The sequence below is a fragment of the Hyaena hyaena genome, unplaced genomic scaffold (genome assembly GCF_003009895.1).
Source record: "Hyaena hyaena isolate Hyena2069 unplaced genomic scaffold, ASM300989v1 scaffold_4, whole genome shotgun sequence".
NCBI lineage: Eukaryota > Metazoa > Chordata > Mammalia > Carnivora > Hyaenidae > Hyaena > Hyaena hyaena.
This window is the reverse complement of record NW_024080636.1, coordinates 6,302,077-6,319,453: the sequence shown is the minus strand read 5'-3', so window position 1 is coordinate 6,319,453 and position 17,377 is coordinate 6,302,077. Positions and strand designations below refer to the sequence as shown.

The window sequence follows — 17,377 nt, the reverse complement described above, 5'->3', positions numbered from 1 at the left end:
GCCACCGGGAGAGGGGCGCCCTGCGGGTCGAGCGGTCAGCCCCTTCCCTTTACCAGTAGCCGAGTTGGAGGGTCGTCCCCGGGGGAGGAGTGGAGGGAGGAAGGTGGACGCCAGGGGCCACTGGGAAGTGGTTTCTCCGCAGGGCAGGTAGTTCCTGAGCGGGCCCTGGGTGCCCAGCCACACACCCGGTGCCAGTAGAGCAGGCGGGAGGCCGGGCGGGGATGGGTTCAGTGGCGCCACATGTGACCACAGCCCGCACCGGCCCGGCATCTGGCTCGGGGGAGTGGTGCCACTGCTACGTTTGCAGGACGCACACGGCCCCCAGTGGCCCAGGGCACCCTCAGACCCCACTCCCACGTCCTGCCGGGCTTTCTCCAGTCAGCTGGTTGGGTCCGTGCCATGCACGCTGGGGTAGGCTTGCGGCCGGCCAGGCCCGCTCAGAGCGGATGGCACACCAGGGTCCTCCAGACGGGCCGGACCAGTCCTCGGCGGTGCAGACAACTGTCGGAGTTCTTCCAGATGCCAGACTGGTCCTGGGCGACCTGGGGCGGCAGAGCCGGGGAGACGTGGGGGCGTCACCAACAGTCTGCAAGGAGCAGATCCGGCTGTGGTGGCCCTGCCCTTTGGCGCGCCCCTGCCGCGTCGGGAGGCCATCTGCAAGTGTCGGGGGCAGCCAGGAGGAGTCACTGGTGGCAGAGACGTGCACCGTCAGAGGCAGCCCTGGTGACCCGGCACCCAGCATGGCCGGATCCCTCACCGCTGCAATAACATGGGTCTCGGGATGCACTGTGTCCTCAACAGGTGCAGCTGCGGAGCACGGGGGAGGCGTGCTGTTTCCCAGAACAGGTGTAGCTGTTGGTCTCATGGCCAGAAAATGACCCTGGGCTGCTTTACTTTGTGCTCCGTCCTCAGGTTTGAAGACCTTCCTCTCGCATCACTGCTACGAAGGGACGGTGTCTTTCCTGCCAGCGCGACACACAGTGGGGTCTCCCAGGGACAGACAACCCTGCCGTGCAGGGTAAGCACGTTCTTCCGTGTGTTTCTATTGCAGACGGTGTGAAATAAAGCTGGGCTGGCTGGGGGTGTGCGTTTATCAGGGACACGTGCTTTCTAAGTGTAGACGGGAGACCGTGGTTCTGGGGTGCCCGGTGACGGCGTGGCTCAGTGCACGGCTTCCGGGCCCACAGGCTCCCGAGCTCCTTTCCTTCTTCAATGAAGAATTTGAGGCCATAAATCACAACAGTTAGAGGTAGACTCACTAAGCTGAGCTGAGGCGCTGATCTCACCAGTGTGAACACACACCGTTGCACATGGAGCCCAGCGGCGCCCAGGACCGCAGATGCCGGTGCAGAGTGACCACCGAGTCCCGAATTGTCTGCTTTCCTGTTACCAACGGGGGAAATACCATTATGTTATCTGTGCTGTGGATTCCGCACCTGCTTATCCTTCACCCCACCCACCACTCCGCTGACCGTGGGGCCACGCCACACTGGCTCTGGGCACCACGGCCTCAGGATGGTCTGTGTACGTGCTTACGCGCTTTCGAGAAGGACATGTGTGCACGTGTGAGTTTTAAAAGATCTAACTTGGGAGATTTCAAATTCACGAGCAAAGGGAGTACTTTGAGCCAAGGATTTGGTTAGAGCGTGCTGTCGCATGAGAAGAATTGCAGTGTTTTATGCGTACGGAGAGTGCACTCCGTTGTCACATCTGGGTCCCTAAGGTGACGTCCTTATCTTTCAGATGCTTCGTGTGCAGGCAGAGCAAGCAGCAGCTGGAGGACGAGCAGAAGAAGTCGCTGTACGGCTTGGAGAACACGGGTAATGACCCGAAACAGCCTCACCGTCACTGCCGTGTGTGTTAGAGTAGAAGTAGCGGGATCTTTGAGGGCACTGCGTCTTCCCGCTGCCCGTCGTTCCCGCTGTCGGTGTGGCAGGGCGCGTCCCTCTGTCCCGGGCTCCGGGCAGCGACAGGTGGCTGCTGCTCGCCAGCCGTGGGGACAGAGTTCGCGGAAACGCCACCCTCCTGTTCTCCAGGACGCTCTGGACGGGGGGCAGCGAGAGGCTCTGTCAAGGGCTTATACTCTCGTCTGCGGGCTTTGCCAGGCCCTGGGAAGGGGGTGGGCGCAGCAGCATTCCAGAAACTTCTCTGCAGACACTGAAATTAGAGTTTTATTTAATTTTCGTAAGTCACAAAATACTTGATTTCTTTAAACTGTTGACCGAGGTGAAAATTATTCTCGGCTGACACAGAGTCTGGCGGCGGGCCAGGCTCGGTGACCCCTGTTCTGAGTTGTCCAAACAGCCCACGTGAGGGCCAGTGAAACAGCCCTGCCTCTTCGGAGGCCACCCTCCGGGCACAGCGGCTGGTACAGGTGTTCATGCTGGTGCCGAGGGGTCCGTCGCACGGGGGCTTGTGGTTGGTGCCGGGGCGCCCACCCCGTCTTTAACGTGCGTCTGCAGTGCCTCTTTCTGCTTCAGAGGAGGTGGAAGAGTGGAAAGTCGTCTGCGGGAAGTTCCTGGCCATCAACGCCACAAACATGTCCTGTGCTTGTCCCCGGAGTCCCCAGGGCCTGTCCCCGGCTGCCCACCTGGGGGACGGGTCCTCTGACCTCATCCTTATCCGGAAATGCTCCCGGTTCAACTTCCTGAGGTTTCTTGTCAGGCACACCAACCAGTACGACCAGGTGAGTAGGGAGCTTGCTCTGCCCCATCCCAGTTGGTGGGCAGTGTCTATGCGGGCAGTGTCCGTGCGGGCAGTGTCCGTGCGGGCAGTGTCCATGCAGGCAGTGTCTATGCAGGCAGTGTCCATGTGGGCAGTGTCCGTGCGGGCAGTGTCCGTGCGGGCAGTGTCCGTGCGGGCAGTGTCCTTGTGGGCAGTGTCCGTGCGGGCAGTGTCCGTGCGGGCAGTGTCCTTGTGGGCAGTGTCCGTGCGGGCAGTGTCTATGCGGGCAGTGTCCGTGCGGGCAGTGTCTATGCGGGTAGTGTCCATGCGGGCAGTGTCTACGCGGGTAGTGTCCTTGTGGGCAGTGTCTACGCGGGTAGTGTCCATGCGGGCAGTATCTATGCGGGCAGTGTCCATGCGGGCAGTGTCTATGCAGGTAGTGTAGTGTCTCTACGGGCAACCCTGACCACTGTGCATTAAGGAATCCATGGCTGAATCCCAGGGAACAAGGTCAGGTCTCTGGTCTGAGCTTCACGCGTCCGAAGCCCCTAGTGGTGGCTCCTCCTCCTGAGAGCTCGTTGAGACACAAGCCTCCTTCCGGCAAACCTTCCCGAAGCCGCCGGCAGCCTCGTAGTTAATACAACGGAAGACCCGACCCTAACGAGACAGATGTGGAAATGTGGGTTAGTCTCTGATGCTAGTAGGATTGTTTTCCTTTTTTACATGGAATTTCAGGTTTAGCATAATAGTGTTTTTATGTGGCTTATAAGACAGTGCTTGTTAAAAAGATGAAGAATTTGACAAGTTACCACCAGGGAACTACCTGGATCTTGAGAAAGCGTGGTTGCTGTGGACGCGCGGGCGGCGGGCTGCGGGCACGGAAGGGGCTGCCTCCCTGGCGCAGCACCTGCCAGAACGCCAGCCCTTCCGTGTCTCTCTGCAGTTTGACTTCGAGTTTGTCGAAGTTTATCGCGTCAGGAAATTCCAGTTCATGTCGAAGCACGTGGAGGACGAAGACAGCGACCTCAAGGAGAGGGGCAAGACGCGCTTCGGGCAGATCTGCAGCGACCGCCCCCCGTGCTGCTGCCCCTTAGCCAGCAGCTCCTGGAACTGCGACGGGGAGATCCTGAGCAGCTCCGCCATCGAGGTCCGGTGAGTGACAGCCCGAGGGTGCCTCCGGGGGCCCCGTGACCCGAAGCGTGAGGGTGCGGTGTAAACGCACACGTGTGTCCATGTATCTGGCGTCTGAGGCCCCGCCAGCAGCCTCTGGGGAAGATGCCGGTGTGTGGCATCATCCCAGGATCGCCCGAGCCCCCCCGCGCCCCCCGCCCCGTGCCATGTCGCCATCTTTCTCTTCTACTCCCGGAGCCCCAACAGTGACTTCTGTCCCTTTGCTCAGGCATTTTCTCTCTGTTCTCCTAAGTGATGACACTCACAAGCCAGCTGCCTTCACGGGATCCACAGGAGCCCCCCCAGCCTCAGGGAGCCCCATCCGCAGTCGGCGCTGGACTCCGGCTTGCGGCCTCCGGGGGATGGTGCCAGGCCTGCTCCTCTGGCCGCTGGCCCGTGGGCAGGGGGTCCTCTGCAGACCCGAGGGGGTCTGCCATCTGATGACACGTGTTACCTAGAGAAGCATGAGTGCAGAGAAAGTTCTGTCCCCACACAGTAAAAGGAGTAGTTTTTAAGCTCAGGCTGTTGAATGAGGTGAGGGTCCTGTGCTGTTGGGGCGATCCCAGCTTATTTACGGAGGCCAGGCCATAGGCTCCTTGACCACGGAGTGTGGACCATGTGGGAGGCAACACGGAGGGGCCTGCAGCCCCCACCCACACCCTCACCTCGGATAAGGTGCACATCACTGTGTGTACCCGCTTTAAATGGCTTCTTGGCCCAGGGGCCACGGGCCCCGCGCACGGCATCGAGCCACCTGTGTTAGCACCTGGCCAGGCCCCTGGGAGAGGCGGCCTCAGCCTCATGGAGCCAACGTCTGCTCACACCTGTCCCTGTGGGCACCTCGCGGTCAGTGTGGCTGTGACGGCCTGGCTCAGACCCTAGGACACAGGGTAGGGACAGGACCCCGGTGAAGCCGGCCAGGACAGTTGTATGCACGGGGATTGAGCTTTTGTAAACACATTTTACAAATTACAGAAATTATTTTTGGGGCGCCTGGGTGGCTTAGTCGGTTAAGCGTCCGACTTTCGCTTAGGTCATGATCTCGCGGTTCGTGGGTTCGAGCCCCGCGTCGGGCTCTGTGCTGACTGCCAGCTCAGAGCCTGGAGCCTGTTTCAGATTCTGTGTCTCCCTCTCTCTCTGACCCTCCCCTGCTCACGCTGTCTCTCTCTCTCCTAGAAATAAATAAAAATATTTTAAAAAAAAATTATTTTTAATGCTGGCTTAGGGATTTACTAAAAAAAAAAAAAAGATACTTTGAAAGTTAGGAACAGCGTTCTTTTGTGAAATATATGCTACATATCTTTTTTTTTTTTAATTTTTTTTTAATGTTTTTTTTTTTTTTCTTTATTTCTAGGAGAGAGAGAGACAGCATGAGCAGGGGAGGGTCAGAGAGAGAGGGAGTCACAGACTGAAACAGGCTCCAGGCTCCGAGCTGGCAGTCAGCACAGAGCCCGACGCGGGGCTCGAACCCACGAACCGCGAGATCATGACCTAAGCGAAAGTCGGACGCTTAACCGACTAAGCCACCCAGGCGCCCCTATGCTACATATCTTGATAAATATCACCATGCCCTGACCAGCAGGTGACTTAGTTATGGAGCTTTTATTATGGATCATCTTTAAATAATTTGTTTTAGCTTATTTATTTATTTTTGAGAGAGAGAGAATCTCCAGCAGTTTCCACACCCATCAGCACGGAGCCTGACGTGAGGCCCCAGCCCACGACCTGTGAGACCACAGCCTGAGACCAGGAGTCGGGTGTTTCACCGACTGAGCCGCCCGGGCGGCCCTGTTACTGTCTCAGGGGAGGCTGTGGTATCATTAATAAATTGGGAAGGAGGCACTGGCGGTGGGGACCGGACCGCCACGCTGACCGCTGAGCCCCTCTGGCTCTCGTCCCGGTGCTGCTGGAAGGCAGGGGTCTCCAGGGCACCCCGGCCCCTCCCCAGCCCCCGGGGCTCTGGCTGGGGTGGGGCCCACTGCCTTGGGAGATTGAACCTCCCGCACATCCTGCACGAGGGGGGGGCCGCCCTGCACAGACCCTTGCCCGCGGTCCCGGAAGCTCAGGGAGGGGTCCCCCGGGGGGGTGTCGCTCCGCTAGAGTGGGGTCTGCCAGCCCCTGACCAGTCCCCTCGGGGTGGGGCCCAGAGACGGCCAGGATGAGTCCCCCACCTCCACCCTTGACCAGCTGTGGGGCCAGGGGCCAGGGGGACACCGGGGGTGACAGGGGACCCTCTGTCTCCGCAGGGTCCACTGCCAGCTGGTCCGCCTCTTTGCGCGGGGGATCGAGGAGAAGCCTAAGGAAGAAGCACACGGCTGAGATGCCGTCACTCACCCCTGCCTCGCTGTGCTTGGGAACCGTGAACGTTATTTAAGAGAATTATTGCAGACCAATTACGTTGATATACACATTTAAATTTAGAAATTTATTTTTGATAGTTAACTCTTGATTTTAGAAAAAGCATCTACGTCAGTTGTGTGACCACGTCTGGCATTTTCGGTTCTATGTAAATCTTTGGGCTGCGTTTCACGTAACTCATCCTCAGCCCGTGGCACCTGGCAGTTTGGGGGCGCTGGCTGCTTAGATTTTAACGACGCCAACAGTGCGGATTTTCCAAGGGCCCGTCAGTGGCTCTCCCGCAATCATTGTAGGGACGGTGAACATGAGGTCACACCACCTGGCCGGGCGAGGTTTCCCGGCTCACAGACCCACCGGGCACGACTCACTCTGTAGTTGTTATGATCGGGTTTTGGAACTGAACTTCTGCTCAGGACACTTCCAGACCTTCTCTGTCCCGCACAGCTACAACGCGTTGGAGCCCTGCTCCGGGGACACCTCGGGAGCGGAGCATTGGCGTGGGGACACAGGCTGGGAGAAAAGCCGGGTCCTTGCCTTCATCGCAGTCGTGTTTCTCGGACAGTCGGCTGGTCGCAGGAACAATCAGGGGCCCCAGACACGGCGAGATGCCGGCGCTTTACGGCCACCCCGGGGCGGGCGGGCGGGGGTAGGGGACGCACGAGAAGCTGGCTCGCAGTAGAGAAAAATCCACCTGTGCGTGCCGCGTTCACCCCTGTTGGGGTGGGGGTGGGGGTCCCGAGTCCGGGGGCTCCTTGGCTGCAGGCCCCGAGTCTATACACTCGGTCCAGACTGGAGCTTTTCTTCGCACTCAGTTCTACGTAGTTACTGAAACTGTCGTCCTTTTCAGCCAGAATAGCATGAATAGTGTCTTCAGGGTTAGTATTGTCGATAGTTTTCCACTGGAGCCCAGGGGTTCCCTGTGGGCGTGGCCACCTGCCCCGGGGCGGCCCCTGAATGCGCTTGTGGCCCCGTTTCCTTTGTATCCGTGCTTGGCTGTATGGGAGATGCACCTAAAACAGCTTTATTTGAAATAAAAGACGCGGCTTGAGCTCCAGTTTGCAACGAGAGAGGAAGCCTGTTACAAGAGGCGGTTTACAAGCCGTCATGCACTTTACGAGTGCCCTTGACCTCACGTAGGTGCAGGTAGTCATTTTAGCATTAACAGACAATATATTTTTAGAACCTGCAGTGTTTATATTTTGAAGTATACATGAAATGTCCTATTTTATCATTCAACTGCAGGTCACAGAAAAAGGGCCGCTTTAACTGGCTTTTTTAATAAGATCACTTTATCAAGTGATTGTGCAAATCCAGTGGTTTAATAATTAGCGGGTGGGTGAAAAGTCTGGGTAAGAAAAGTAAATAGTCGCTGGCTGTTCCTGATTGTTGTTGGTGCTGCTGCTGGTCGGAAGGAAGCAGACGCAGGACTAGCAGGTCTGAGCGGGGGGGTGTGAGCGCCTCCCAGGGGGCTCCTGGCCACCCAGGGCCACGCTGTGGATTGTGTTACTTTGACAGGGTTTCCCGAAACAGGACTGGAGTGGCCTGAGTTTAGAAAACCAGCCCGGGGCCGGAGTCCACATTCACATCCGCCGAGAAAGCCGGCCCCACGGTCCCCGGATGGCCCACCACACGCCGACACCGCAGGCCTTGGGCGGTCCCCAGGGCGCCTGTGATTGTGTGACCGCCCCCCAGCGCTCCTTGTCAGTCTCCGCACGGGACGGAAGTACCTTCCAGACATTCCCTCGTGGGCAGGGGTCCTGAGCTCCATGACGTCCCCACTTGGAGCCCCAGCGTGTACCTCAGGGGTGACAGCTGGCTAGTGAGGACTTAGGGTCACCGAGAAGGGTTAGTCGAGGCTCTAACCTCCTTTGCGGCTCCGTGGCACAAACGCCCGCGCAGTAGTTCAGCTCTGACCCTCCCGCGCGCGCCGGCTCCCGAGGAGGGACCCGCTCGACGGGCAGGCGCGACTCTTCCTGTACAATCTCGTGTCACCGGGAAGGGCGGATGGAGGAGGCGGCTTCGTTTTCATTTAATCTTGCAGGTTTCAAGATTAGAAAATGGTGTATTTGCCCTGACATGTTTGAGAAGACAAAAATAAAGTTACTATGGGCAGAGGTTTTTTTTTTTCCTGTCTTTTGTAAGTTCCCATTATTTTCAGTGCAGAGCACGTTTTGTGAAAACACCTGTGTACGATTTAAACAGCCAGAGTGAAATGAGTGGCGTGTCCCTCCCAGCCAGGAAGTCCCTGCGTGCCCACGCCCCCCCTGCCCCTCCACGGAGCCCGGTGTTCTGTGTGCCGTTCCCTTTACCTGTGTGGGGGTCAGCATACGCTGTGTTGGCACAGGCTTGTTTTGAGCTGAAGACCATCAGGTAGCAAATGCGTAAGGAGCTTCCTGCCCCCCCCCCCCCCCCCCCCGCATCCTCACCTAAAAGCAGGACGTAGACGTCCCTTTGAGAAGGTAGCCCTCCCCTCACCCCTTCCGGGAGCAGACCCCCATCTACCGCTGGGGAGGCACCAAGGTGGGGGTGCACAAGCCTAAATCTTCTATTCTTGCCCACATGGGATTCCCCAGTAGGGGCGCCTGGGAGTCTCAGTCCGAATTCATCTGAGGTCATGATCTCACAGTTCACAGGTTCGAGTCCCACGTTGGGCTCTGCACTAACAGCTCAGAGGCTGCAGCCCACTTTGGATTCTGGGTGTCCCTCTCTCTGCCCCTCCCCACTTGCTCTAGCTCTCTCACTGTCTCAAAAAAATAAACATTAAAAAAAATTCCCCAGTTGGGGCGCCCGGGTGGCTTAGTTGGTTAAGCGTCCGACTTTCGCTCAGGTCATGATCTCGCGGTTCGTGGGTTCGAGCCCCACGTCGGGCTCTGTGCTGACTGCCAGCTCAGAGCCTGGAGCCTGTTTCAGCCTGTGACTCCCTCTCTCTCTGACCCTCCCCTGCTCTCGCTGTCTCTCTCTCTCTCCTAGAAATAAATAAAACATTAAAAAAAAAAAAAATTCCCCAGTAAAGTCATGTTACCTAAGAAGGCTGAACTCCTTTTCCTTTTTTTTTTTTTTTTGAGTGAGGGAGACAGGACCCTAAGGAGGCTCTGTGCCGACGGCAGACAGCCCTGTGTGGGGCTTGAACTCACGAACCTCGAGACTGTGACCTGAGCTGGAGTCAGATGCTCGATGACTGAGCCCCCCCAGGTGCCCCCCCCAAACCCTGATGTCTTGGCCTTTATCTTGTCACTTCTTGACAAAGTTCATTGTCCTTTTACTGAAGTGGCACATAACCCCTGGGGTCCGACGGCCTCTGTGGGGCTTCACGTCACACATCACAAACGTGGCGCGGCTTGCTCCTGTCCGTCCACCTTCCGTCGGCTTATCTGGCAGGACACGGCTACTGAGCCCCACGGCCAGAAGAGGGGTTCTCTCTCCTGAACGCTTAGATGCTCAGGCACATTGTTGTGTTGCTCGCTTTGCTCACTGTGTGAGTGGAGACCCGCCGTGTGCCCTCCTCGGAGGCTGCTCCATTCGACACGTTGAGACGTTTTAGCACGACACTGAACTTCCCGCCACATGAACGCTACACTCGTTCCCACTTAGCAGGGTCCTCACTCGGGGCCGCCTGGGGGGCTCAGCCGGTTGAGCGTCCGATGTCGGCTCAGGTCCTCATCTCACGGTTCGTGAATTCGAGCCCCGCGTCGGGCTCTGTGCTGACAGCTCGGAGCTTGGAGCTGCTTCCGATTCTGGGTCTCCCCCTCTCTACCCCTCCCCGGCTTGCACTATTTCTCTCAAAAATAAACATTTGGGGGAAAAATAAAGGTCCTCACTCAGGTTTTTCAATAGTTCTAGAGTTTTCTCTTAAGACTCTTTTAATTCTGTTTAGGTATATTCCTAAAAACTGTGTTTTGGGGCTGTTACCTTCTAAAAACACTTTTTTTATTTTACACAAAAATGTGATCTTGTGACTGCATCACGCAGCCTGCAGAAAACGTACGAGTGACAACTTCTCTGTAACTGCGGTTTCCGCACTCCCGTCATCACCCGTGGGGGGACTCGAGGGGCCGCCTCTACGACCTCACACGTTTCGTGAGCTCCCATCTGCGCAGCTCACACCGCTAGGGACCTCGGTGCCATAAGGGAGCGGGGCCCCAGGCCCCTGCAGGGGGAGGGGCGGGCTTCCCCACACACACCTGCACAGGACAGGGTCTTCCGGAGCCTTCCTCACCTCGCGGGCAGTGGCTGCCTGAGACCCGTGCAGCCGTCAGGGCCATCGCACCCCCAGTACCCTCACTCCAGCCTGCGTCACTGCGGACACGTAGGGGGTCAGCCCTGCACGTCAGTTCCCGTGGGTGGACAGAATCATCACCCCTGGCTCCTAACCTCGTAGCGACACCCCCCCTCCCCCGTGTACTCACACGGTCCTAAAACTCGCTCACTAAATGCTGGTACGGAAAACAGCAGGTGCTCGTGAAGGGAAGTGCACAGAGCCTTACAAATCACCGTGTTCCCGTCTCCTCCGTCTGCAGACCCTTCTCACCCTGGGGGGGTGGGGGAGGGGAGGGTCCTCTTCCAATTTGCAGCCAGAAGGAGCATTGCAGGGGCTCCGTCTCCCCAAGAATTAAGGCCCAAGTAGTACAGGGGCACCAAGGCGCCTTTTTTGGTTTCACGGACCCTCGGGTGAGGCCAACGGACGACGTCTCCCGAGCGCTGCTAAAATGCAGTGTCCAGGCCCCCGAAGGAAACCAACGTACTGAATACAGTTAGCAAACAGTCTCCAGAATCCCAATTAGGCAGATCTGTGCTACTTTATTGGCACCTTAAATAGTCAAACAGATGTAGACCCGGGAGCCCCATGAGCGAGGGGGCAGGGCCTGTGCCGCCCACACCCTAGGCTCGGACCCCTCCTCACCCTTCTGCCTCCAGAGAGCAGGGCCGGGCGCTCACAAGGACCGTCCCGTCGGGCTGTGCTGCAGTGGCGAGTGGGGGCTCTGCGGCTAGGAAAGCCCTCTCTTGCTGCCCGCAGAGTCGGGTCGGGGGACAGCAGGGCAGTTCCCAGGGGCCTCTGGCCCTTCGTGGCTACATCCCAGCCCCTAGGACGGTGGCTGCAGCAGACAGACAGACAGACGTAAAGGCGAACGGAGAGAAGGCTGGACGAACAGGTGGATGGATGCGGTACACAAGGCCACGCCTCTGGGGGCAGAGCTGGCTCTTCAGACCGGGTCCCTGTCACTTGGTGGAACCCGGGTGGGGCTGTGCCTCCCGGGGGCTCCCGTGGGCTCGGGGTGCCGGAGGCCGGGCGCAGCTCAGCTCGGTGCGGGACGGCGGGCGGCTCAGAAGTCGGCAGGGTTCCTGCATCTCTGTCTCCAGTGTCCGTGTCTGGACCAGCCAAGCCATAGGTGCCACCGGGGACCCCTCTGCCCAGGGTCCTCAAGTCCCCCCACGGCTCAGCCTCAGACCCCAGGGGAGGGTGCCAAAGATGCCCACCGCTCCCAGGGAGGTCACGCCCAGGCGGGGCCGGGACCTGCACCCCAAACCCGAGGCGCCACTTCTGTACCTCCTGCGGGCTCCTGCGTAGCCCCGCAAGCGATGGCCCCACCGCCCACTGCCACCTGCTGCCAGGCCCCGGATGCCCCCACCTGCAGGCGCTGGCCCCACCGGCCCGCAGTCTTCTGGAGCCTGGGCCCCTGTCCCCTGCTCCTCCCAGCCCCTCCCTCGTGGCCCTGTCCCACAGGCCCCGGGCACCCACCTCACCCCCGGGACCCTCCAGTGCCCGGTGGCCGCGGGACTCCTGGGCCACCGAGGGGTGCTGGGCTGCCCCACTCCAGCTGCCTGTGATGCACACAGGCTCCGCCAGGAAAGCCGTCCGCACCCCACCCCCACCGCTCCCCTGAGCACAAAGCATTTCAGGTTTATTTAAATAAAAATTATAATTTATACAAGACTTCTTTAAACAAACAAAGTTTTCTTAAAAAAATGTTACAGGGGTTTTTCATCGTTTCTTCATACAGTACAATCCTTTTGTTGAACAAAAACGACAGCAGTAACGACTATTTACAGGATCCAAAATAGACTGAAGCTTCAGACGTAGAAAAATGTAACATTCGTTCTAGTTCAGTGATTAGTCATAGAAATGAAACATCTGCCCAGATTTACACAATTCAATAGAAACGATGGTGCTCTCGGCCAGGAGGCTCGGAGCCCACAGGGGTCCGCGTTCCCCCCCGTGGCCGTGCTCAGCTCGTGGTCAGTTTTCATCTCCCTTTCTCCTCAAAAGGGACTCAAACCAAACCACCCCCTCGGCTGAAGAGGGTGAGGCCACCCCGTAGACAGGCCACACCCCGACCCCTTGGCGGCCCTGGGGAGGGGTGTGAGCGGCCCCCGGGGGATCACCCTGCAGCCCGTCCCCACGCACCTTGGGCACGGAGGGAGGGTCCGCTGGGGGGGGGCATCCCCCAGGTGTGCCCGAGACCCTCCCCGGGGCCACGGGAGCCGGTCCAGCTTTGTGGCAGCCAAAGCCAGGGTTTAGAGCGGGTTCTGCCTCCGGTGTTACGGAAGGGCGACCGGCGGGGCCAGAGCCGGTGGGGGCCGCGGTGCCCTCAGATCTCACCGACCGGGCGGGGGGTGTGCTTCATCAGACTGGTCGGCGGGGCTCCCCGGGGGCGCTGCCCAGGCCCTGGAGTGTGGCGCTCCAGTCCCCTGGGAAGGGGGGCTTGAGCGATGCCACCGGGTCTCACCCAAACCAGCAAATTAGGATTGGAGCAAAGGTAAAAATTACATCTGAAAAATGATACAAAAATAAGAAAAACAGCTTGCTCTCTGTAAAAAATATAATCTTCTGTTTCTTCAAAAAACAATCCTAGTGACACCCGAAAGGACTTGGAACAAGCCGAGGGGCCGGAGTAGTCGAGTCGGAAGTGTGCTGACCGCTGACCGCCACGGTCTCAGCCTGTCCTTCAGACGTCACAGGCCTGTCCCCACACAGCACCCCCGCCCCACCCCGGCCTCCGCCACAGGACTGCTGGCCTCCGGCAGGGGTGGGGCGGATGGGTGCTGGCTCACCCCACCCCCACCCTGGGTGCGAGCCGCCCGCACAGCTGCGCGTCCTCCTTCGGGGACACCGTCGGACACCAGGGGTGCAGACCGCCCGGCCCCAAACCTCCGGAGTGCTCCCCGAGCTGGTGCTCCCCCAAGCTGGTGCCCTCCGGAGCGTCCCTGTATGGCACCCCCGGGTGGCACAAGCCCGGCTGCTTCCGTCCCTACCCCACCAGGACCCCAGAGCCCCCTCCCTCACGCGGAGGGCAGCACAGGCCACGTCGTGGCCGATTTTCGTCTGAGAGCATAGCCCGGACCCACGGGCCTTGCGGCGTGCTCCACGGGGCTCCCCGCAGGGCAACGCGACAGCGATGTGCTTCTACCAGCACGTCACTCCCTGTCCTCACGGTTACCCCGTCCGGGACTCCCGGGGGCTCCTCAGGACGGCGCAGGTGGGGCAGCCCAGCATCGCCGCCCCCACTGAAGGGCAGCACAGGGCGGAGGCCGGATGGCGCTCCCGGCCCAGCCTCGCTGGGAGGACGCGCAGCAGGGGTCTCGCTAGGGGAAGGCGCGAGACCGACCGGCCCGTTTCCGGCCACGGTGCAGGGGCCTCGGAGCTGCTGGGCACCGACGTCCCTCACCCCCGGGAGGAGGGGCCGTGAGTGCTCCTCAGCTATGGCTTCTGGTGTGGAAGAGCTTCAGCCTCCGGAGGGCTGGGGCACGGCGGGGGCTCTGCCCAGGCGGGGGCATTGAGGCGGCCGCTGCGCCAGGCGCTGGCTGGGGCAGGCGCGCGCTGCGTGTCCTCCTTCCCGTGGGCCTCCGCGGACCCCTGCCTCTGCGTCCACGGGACACGCCTCACCCATCAGGTGGGCTGGCACTGGCTGCGGCCCCACCCCTGCGTGAGGGGGTCCATCAAACGCAGGGGAAACACAATAGAAACCATAGATCGAGGGGAATTATTGCAAAAGATCAGGATGTCCAAAGATTTTCCACTATCAAATCGTTTAAAAAAAAACAAAAAAAAAAAAAACAAAGAAAAAAGAGAACAACAACAACACCTTCCAGCAACATCCCCAGAGGAGCAACACTAGCTGTCGGTGCCAGACGCCGCCGCCGCTGTGATTTTCACGTACTGGCTGAAGATGGTCTCAAAGGCCTCGTCTCTGTGCACCATGGCACCAAACACCAGCGGCTGGCAGGGAGGAAAGGCCATGGGTGACCCGCGCAGCCGGGCGCAGCAGGACAGGGCGGCCCCAGCCTGGGTCCCGGCGGAGCCCCAGAGGGTCAGGTGTATGAGGGCAGACCCCCCCACCTGCGCAGAGGCCAGGCCCCCAGCCCTGGGGGGGTCCCCCAGCTCCACCCTCCCTCCCTGGGGACCCACACCGGAGACAGCAGTGGGGCTCCTGCGGCCCCAAGGAGGGAAGGAGAGCAGGGGCCCCCCAGCGCGGCTCTGGGCCCACCCCGGGCTCCCCGGCTTCCCGCCCGGCACTTACTTTCTGGGTCGATGGCGTCGACACGGCGATCCCCATGCCTGAACCCGGGAGGACAGAGAGGACCTTGTACTGAGGGGACGACAGGACACTGTCACCACGGGCCCCCGCCAGGGCCAGAACCAGGGCCAAGCCTGTCCCCACACCCCAGGGCCCACGGACTGCAAGCCCCACGGAGCCCCGAGCTTCCTGGCCACAAGCAGACAGACGGACTTCATGACTGAGAAACCAGACCTGCGGACGCCCCGTCTCACCCTCTCCCAGAAGGGCCCAAGCGAGGCAGGGTGTCCCTAAGGGGCACCGCGCAAGGGGAATGCCCCGCGGGGAGGCTGGGAGGGCCCAGGGGCCCAGCAGCCATGGGGGTGCCCCTGACATGCCAGTGAGCCGGGGTCCACCCCCCAACCCGGGCTGGCCTGTGTCCCACACGCTGAGACCCTGGAGACCGGGAGCAGGTGGCCCAGCCAGCCCCCAACCTGTGCGCGCCGGGCCCTGCTCCGGGCACCACACACTCCATGTGATCACGCTCGAGGGAAACGGGCTGAGGAAAGGCCTGAGACGGGGAGCATGTCAGGACTGAGGGGCCGATGAGCAGTGGCTACAGGGGCCCGGCAGCCTGACCTCCTGGGCCCACCTTGCTGTGCGTCCCTGACCCCTTTGGGGAGGGCGCCTGGCGCTGACCTACGAGGCGGTAGGAGAGGCCTGTGCACATGGAGGCTGACAGGAGCCGAGGGGGCTCTGCGTGGAGGCCTTCCGGAAGGGAGCCCTGCTGTGGGCAGGATTAAGTCCAGCAGGCACCGGCCCGTCCCTGTCAACACACCCGGCTGGAGCCCCCCAGCTTCACGGCCCTACGGCCTTCCTCTTCCTGAGACCAGAAGAGGCAACGGAGAAGGGAAGCCCCCCCCCCACACACATACCTTCTGGATGTCCGTGATGTCCACCAGCTTGATAACTTTGTTTCTCTTGGAAGAACCGGATTTGGAGCTTTCGAAGCACAAGTAACTATGGGGGGAGAAAGAAACAGAGGCATAACCCAGCACCTGAACAGGGATACACCACCAGCCCGCCGCCACCACGGTCCCCAGGGGGCGAGTGGCGATCCCCAGAGAGCCCCTCCCTCCCACCGCCGTGCAGCGGCCTTTCGCAAAAAACTGCACTTTTACAAAGAGTTCCGTAGTTTTTATAAACTAAACCCACCGCCCTGCACGGAGCCTGGTGGACAGAAGGATGTCAAGCATGCTTGTGACATCCGGCCAGAACCAGGAATGTCCCTGAGGCCTGTTCCCTCAGTGACAGGAGTCGTGGCCGTGGCTGTGAGTGTGGGGACAGGGCAGCCGGGGCCCCCGGGGCTGAGAGCAGATTCCACCCCGGAGCCGCTCTTCCCGCTCCTACGCCGGGCAGAGGGGGCCCCCAGGGGTAAGCTCCCCATCCAGTCTCGTTCCAGGAGAGAAGACAAAGCCTTTCCCCGAAGCGGAGGAAGGAGCACGCCGTGGCCCCTCAGGCCCGCCCCGCCGAGTCACTCACTTCTCCGTCACGTACAGAACCCCGTTGCGGATGTAGTCCGTGGGCATCTTCCGGTCCCGGTTAATCAGGCAGCAGCGCCAGCCATTCTCGCACACTAGCGGGGACAAAAGTGACCGTGACCTCTCCCTCCATTCACCACAGGAGCCCGTCTGCCCCATCTTTCCAAGGACGGACTGACACGCACTCCCCACCAGCAGGTACACAACACCCTGAGAAGGAGGCAGGGTGCCCCCTGCCCCCCCAGCAACCACGTTTTCACATCCCGGGTCCGCGGGAGGAGGGGCCGGGAGCAGGTCAAAGTCGGTTCTATACAGCTTTGCTCAGCAGCTGGTCATCACACCCCACAGACGGCCAGGCACTTCAGAGCCCAGGGCACCTGCCGGGTCAGTTCAGGGCAGGCCCTTCCCAGGAGGCTGACCAGGGACCAGAGCTCCCGGCTGCTTCCCACCGCCCGGCTCTCCCCGCACGGCTCTCCGACAGGTCATGGCCAGGTCATGGCCAGGATGAGCCAGGGGCAGTGGGGAGGACCTCAGGGCAGCATGCATGACACTGGGACAGCTCTGAGCTCTGCACTGGGGGACCCTCTGGATTTCTGCTGCCAAACCACCTGCTGCAGCAAAGGGGCTCCCCCCGTGTGGGCAGGGGCACACTCAGTTCCTCCCGCCTGCTCGCCCCAGACAGCCCTCTGAGCCCCGGGGCTGTCCCTGCCAAGGGCCCCCAGCACGGGAGCCACCCCCCCCCCCAAAACCAGGGCGGGTCACAGACTCTGGGCTCACGTACCTGCCAGTGGTCGCTCGTTCTCTGTCAAGTTAAAGATCTCGTGGAAATTGCCTTTCTTGGTACCATGAAAGCGACCAGTGTCTTCATCCTTGCTCAGGCCGGCGGGCGCGCTGGACACATAGCTCCGCGAGGAGGCGGTCTGCAGCTGCTGGGCACACGCATGCCCGTTAGGCTGGGCCTGGGAGGGACTGGGTCCCGCCGCCCCCCACCCTTACCCGGCTGTAATCGTATGGGAGGTGCAGCCACGTGTGCCCAGACAGGGGGTGCGGTCCCCCTAAGAGCCCCTCCAGGGGCGCTCCTCATCCCAGAGGGCAGAGCAGCCCCACAACAGCAGGGAGACCTCCCGTCTCCCCAGCAGTGTCCTGACTCCA

General features: G+C 60.4%; 2 protein-coding genes across 7 annotated transcripts in view; one reads left to right on the top strand and one right to left on the bottom strand.

Moving 5' to 3' along the window:
- CERK (ceramide kinase) overlaps nucleotides 1-8,303 on the top strand; it is a gene marked incomplete at its 5' end in the record, with an annotated part of 47,116 nt that extends 38,813 nt beyond the window's left edge. Inside the window, 5 exons of the mRNA XM_039235669.1 lie at nucleotides 913-1,018; nucleotides 1,744-1,820; nucleotides 2,481-2,686; nucleotides 3,608-3,816; nucleotides 6,081-8,303. Of these exons, the coding sequence (XP_039091600.1) occupies nucleotides 913-1,018; nucleotides 1,744-1,820; nucleotides 2,481-2,686; nucleotides 3,608-3,816; nucleotides 6,081-6,153 (671 nt within the window). The remainder of the gene's footprint in view (nucleotides 1-912; nucleotides 1,019-1,743; nucleotides 1,821-2,480; nucleotides 2,687-3,607; nucleotides 3,817-6,080) is intronic.
- A 3,768-nt stretch (nucleotides 8,304-12,071) lies between these two features.
- GRAMD4 (GRAM domain containing 4) overlaps nucleotides 12,072-17,377 on the bottom strand; it is a 73,356-nt gene continuing 68,050 nt past the window's right edge. For 5 of the 6 annotated variants that reach the window (XM_039235888.1, XM_039235881.1, XM_039235896.1 and 2 more), the window contains 5 exons: nucleotides 17,007-17,151; nucleotides 16,227-16,320; nucleotides 15,620-15,704; nucleotides 14,709-14,777; nucleotides 12,072-14,407 (listed from right to left, as the gene is read on the bottom strand). In XM_039235888.1, the coding sequence (XP_039091819.1) occupies nucleotides 14,303-14,407; nucleotides 14,709-14,777; nucleotides 15,620-15,704; nucleotides 16,227-16,320; nucleotides 17,007-17,151 (498 nt within the window). In that variant the 3' untranslated portion in view covers nucleotides 12,072-14,302. The remainder of the gene's footprint in view (nucleotides 14,408-14,708; nucleotides 14,778-15,619; nucleotides 15,705-16,226; nucleotides 16,321-17,006; nucleotides 17,152-17,377) is intronic. The other variant, XM_039235872.1, reaches the window with a different exon arrangement.